The sequence below is a fragment of the Aplysia californica genome, unplaced genomic scaffold (assembly GCF_000002075.1).
Source record: "Aplysia californica isolate F4 #8 unplaced genomic scaffold, AplCal3.0 scaffold00916, whole genome shotgun sequence".
NCBI classification, from domain to species: Eukaryota; Metazoa; Mollusca; class Gastropoda; order Aplysiida; family Aplysiidae; genus Aplysia; species Aplysia californica.
Genome location: NW_004798186.1, coordinates 117,105 through 121,168, shown reverse-complemented (window position 1 = coordinate 121,168; position 4,064 = coordinate 117,105). Strand labels below are relative to the sequence as shown.

The following is a 4,064-nucleotide window of genomic DNA, read 5'->3' as shown; positions in this document are numbered from 1 at the left end:
ACTCCTGGCGGACAGCGGGGAGCCTCACCAAGCCGTGGAGAGATACAGGCATGCTGTACAGTGAGTCATGCACACGCGCACGCACAGACACACGCACGCCCCCACACACGCACGCACGCCCACACACGCACACACACACTCATGCTCACACTCACACATGCACACGCGCGCACACACGCACATACACTCACACGCACACACACCCACACGCATACACACACACACGCACACACACATGCACACATACACACGCTCTCGCACAAAACTTTTGTCTTCTATATATATTATATTTGTGAAAGTTCGTCACTTTGGTGGCCTAAAACTTCCGAACCTCTTAACTCTCCAATCTGAAAAAAATTAATGGTGGTTCAGAATCATTTAAAGGGTGCACAGTTGTATTAAGGAGTCTGAAGTCACTGTAGTTTAATTTTCAGTTTGTCATTAGTTTCATTTAGATCTACTCTTGGGAAATTCCATCTTCTAAGATGCCATTGTAAACCATTGAGGCTTCCGTTCCCAAGCAGTGCGCTCTGTTCCCACAATGACTTGACGATCGGTTCTTTTGAGTCCATTCATCGAACGGGTACCCCGCTAGTCTTTTAATAATAATATATATTATTTGTATAGCGGATACCACTGCTCAACAGCAAGCTCTATGCGCTTTGCGGATCCATAAATTATTACCGCAGCAGACCATAGAACACTCGGAAACATTCTCAGCTTCCCGGGAAGCACGCAGTGCAAGCAGCTGGTTAAGCACTCAAACACTAACAAACTGACAAGATCTTTTACACGTATTTATAGCCGGGTACCCATTCCCACCTGGGTGAAGTGAGGAAAATTCATGTAAAGCGCCTTTCCCAAGGACACAACTTCGAGCCCCTGATAAGATTTGAACCCACGACCTTGTGTTTGCGGGTTTGAGAGCGTAGCCGCTAGGCCACAGACGCCATGGTTTTATGTTTTCTTAGTGCATTTGTTCTATTCACTTCGATGGCCCAGTTTTGAAGCTGTGCCAAAAAGTTGTCATTTTGTTCTCTTCGTGGGTGGTTGACTGGTGCTCTGGTATGGTTTGAAACATCTATCGTCCTTATCTCCCCTTCTTGTTTTTTATGTTTGTTACTCTCTCGTAACGCCTCTAATCTTTGGCACTGATATAACCTTATGCAGTTGCGAGTGCTGTAAAACCTCTACTCTACTAAAACTAAAAACTGTTCTCTTCACCTCTCTCACTCGCTGTTGTTGTTTTATTGTGTCAATAAGTTGTCATTTTGTTTTCTTAAACTCTGTGGGTGGTTGGCGGGTGCTCTGGTGTGGTTTGCTCCTTCTTTCCTATCAAACAGCTATTGTCCTTATCTCCCCTTCTTCTTTTTTTATGTTTGTTACTCTCTTGTAACACCTCTAATCTTCTGGTGCTCATATGACCTTATGCAGTTGCGAGTGCCGTAAAACCTCTACTAAACTAAACTAACTCTTAAACTCTCTCACCCCCCTCCAATCCTCCCCATACTCCCCTTCCTTCTCCCTTTCCCTTCTACACCCACCCCCCCTCCCCCACCCTCCCCACCCCCATCCCCTCTCAGTCTGAACCCAGTATACGACCAAGCCATGAACAACCTGGCCAACATCCTCAAGGACCACGGACAGGATGTGGAGGCGGAGCACTGGCTGGACAAGGCCGTCGCCATCACGTAAGCAGCAGTCGGAATACTTGTGAGGCGTGCCGACGAAATGAGTTAAATTTTTGGATTCTTTGAACCCCATCGGATGCTGGTAGCGTCCGGCGGTAATAGACCTGTGCCCCATCAGGCGCTGGGAGTGTCCAGTACTAGTGACAACAGTTTCGTTTTATTTAGTGCTAGTTTTTGCTTGTTTTTCTGAACTGTTCCTGAACCAAGATTTTAGTAATGACTAAGCCTTTGTTTCCGCTATTTAGAAGTTGGAGGCAAGCTTTTGGGGTTATAATGAGACATAGTGCACCAGGTTTAGGTGACTGTAGAAAAAAAACTCTGGGAAACGGTAGAAAAAATTCAGGGCTTAAAGAGTTAAAGAAATAGATACATCACGCTTATATAGCTGAAGTTTTTACAGTTCATAAATATGAAATAATAAAAGGCCAGTTATACTTAATGGGTATGGCATCCATAGAAAAATCTACAAGTTTGACCCTTGTGTCGATTTTTGGCCAATATCTTCATTTGTGGAATTTGAGAAGTTACTCATTTTGTCAGCTCACCTCTCAATTGGTCGCTTTTAAGGACAAGCGGGCTAACCCAGATTTCGAGGGTCTCCAGAAATCTTGACCTGCACGAAAAGTGGGCATTGCCCTACCTATAGGAGAAGTTTGGTTTCATTGATGTGTATATTTGTTTAGTTTTTAGAGATAACTCTCCTTGTCTTTTCAAGAGACTGAACAAGGGTCCAAAAACTTTACCTTCGCTTTTCTTAAAACAGCATTTTTAGGTATAACCCCCTTGTGTTTAAATGCGAACATTTAAAATAATAATAATAACAATATGTGAGACAGGGTAGTGAAATCAGGTGCTCGTCAAAATAATCAATATGAAGTAACTGAAATTTTCCGCAGGTTGTGATTTCTTATTGAATTTTTGTTTTTTGGCTGAACCCCTTTCATGCCCTTTAAAGAACACATTTCTGTGTGGATTTTACTCAAAAACGTTGAAATGTAAATTTTCAGTTTCCTCGGACTCTCAATCTGAGGAAATAACTAAACATGCCATGCGGAAATCAGACCCTCGTCAAAATAACGAAATTAAAGAACCGTAAATTTTACGACCCTCTGATGATTTTTATCAAATGTTTTGTTTTTTAGCTCAACACCTTTTGTGTCTATTTTGAAACTCATTTCTGTGCAGATTTGACTGAAAAACAGTACAAAAAATTTTAATTTGAGTTATTAGGGACTCTCAAGGTTTTGAAATCACCAAACTGAGGTGGTTGTTCTCTCGCTAATTTTACTATCTGACACAAAGCAACCCCAACCTAGGAGGCTCTGGTAGTCTAGAGGTTACGGTGTTTGCTTCCCATTCAATAGGTCCCGGGTTCGAATCTGGATAGCGACAGAAAATTGTCTTCCCTAAAATTGTCTCCTTTTACCTCCTTTCCTGCTCTCTATGTTGAACTGTTGTCTGCTTTCGTGTACACTTTCTGCCCCCACCCCCCTCACCTTCATTGCTCCCTTCTCTGGGCTCCTGACCTTTTCTGCAGCCTTTCTACTGCTACCACTTTGCTCCTTCTTACTGCTGTCTTTCAGCCACACCCCTAGTCTTACGGTAGGTAAGATCTACACCTATCCTTCTCGGATAAGGGCGAAAAATCTCGGGAGGTCTGGTGTGCAATTTGCACACGTTAAAGATTCCTTGATTGTTTTAAATCGATAAGAGTGGGCTTTCCTACCAAATAAAAATGTTTGATGTGTCCCGCGCGCTCACACGACCATATGCAGTTGCAAGAGCCATAAAACACTTACCCCCCCCAAAAAGAAATTGCCCAACATAAAGACAGCGTCTCATATCCTGGGTGAATGACAATACATGATCTTACAATAATGCAAGTGCCCTAAAACTCTTACTAAAACTAAAAACATAAAATAACAACATATCTCCCCCAAAAGAGAGAAGACAAAAAAATGTTTTAAGAAAAGAAAAGAAAAAAAAAAGGAACTTAGAGATTGTTTGTCATGAGAGATTCACCCTTTGTTTGTCATGAGAGATTCACCCTTTGTTTGTCATGAGAGACTCACCCTTTGTTTGTCATGAGAGATTCACCCTTTGTTTGTCATGAGAGATTCACCTTTCCCTTTGTTTGTCATAAGAGACTCCCTCTACAGACTCACGCTTTGTTGCTTTGTTTGCCATGAGAAACTCCTCACACGCTGTTTGCTCCTCCCCTCCCCCCAGGCCTGAGTTTGCGGCAGCGTGGATGAACCGCGGCATCGTGAAAGCCTCGCTGAAGAAGTACGAGGAGGCGGAGCAGAGCTACAGGCAGGCCCTGAGGCACCGCTGCAACTACCCAGACTATTATTACAACCTGGGCAATCTGGT

At 43.2% G+C, this 4,064-nt stretch overlaps 1 protein-coding gene across 1 annotated transcript in view; it reads left to right on the top strand.

Moving 5' to 3' along the window:
* LOC101852363 (protein O-mannosyl-transferase TMTC4) overlaps positions 1-4,064 on the top strand; it is a gene marked incomplete in the record, with an annotated part of 39,720 nt that overhangs the window by 25,015 nt on the left and 10,641 nt on the right. Inside the window, 3 exon segments of the mRNA XM_035972940.1 lie at positions 1-60; positions 1,584-1,691; positions 3,921-4,022. Coding sequence (XP_035828833.1) covers positions 1-60; positions 1,584-1,691; positions 3,921-4,022 — 270 coding nt within the window.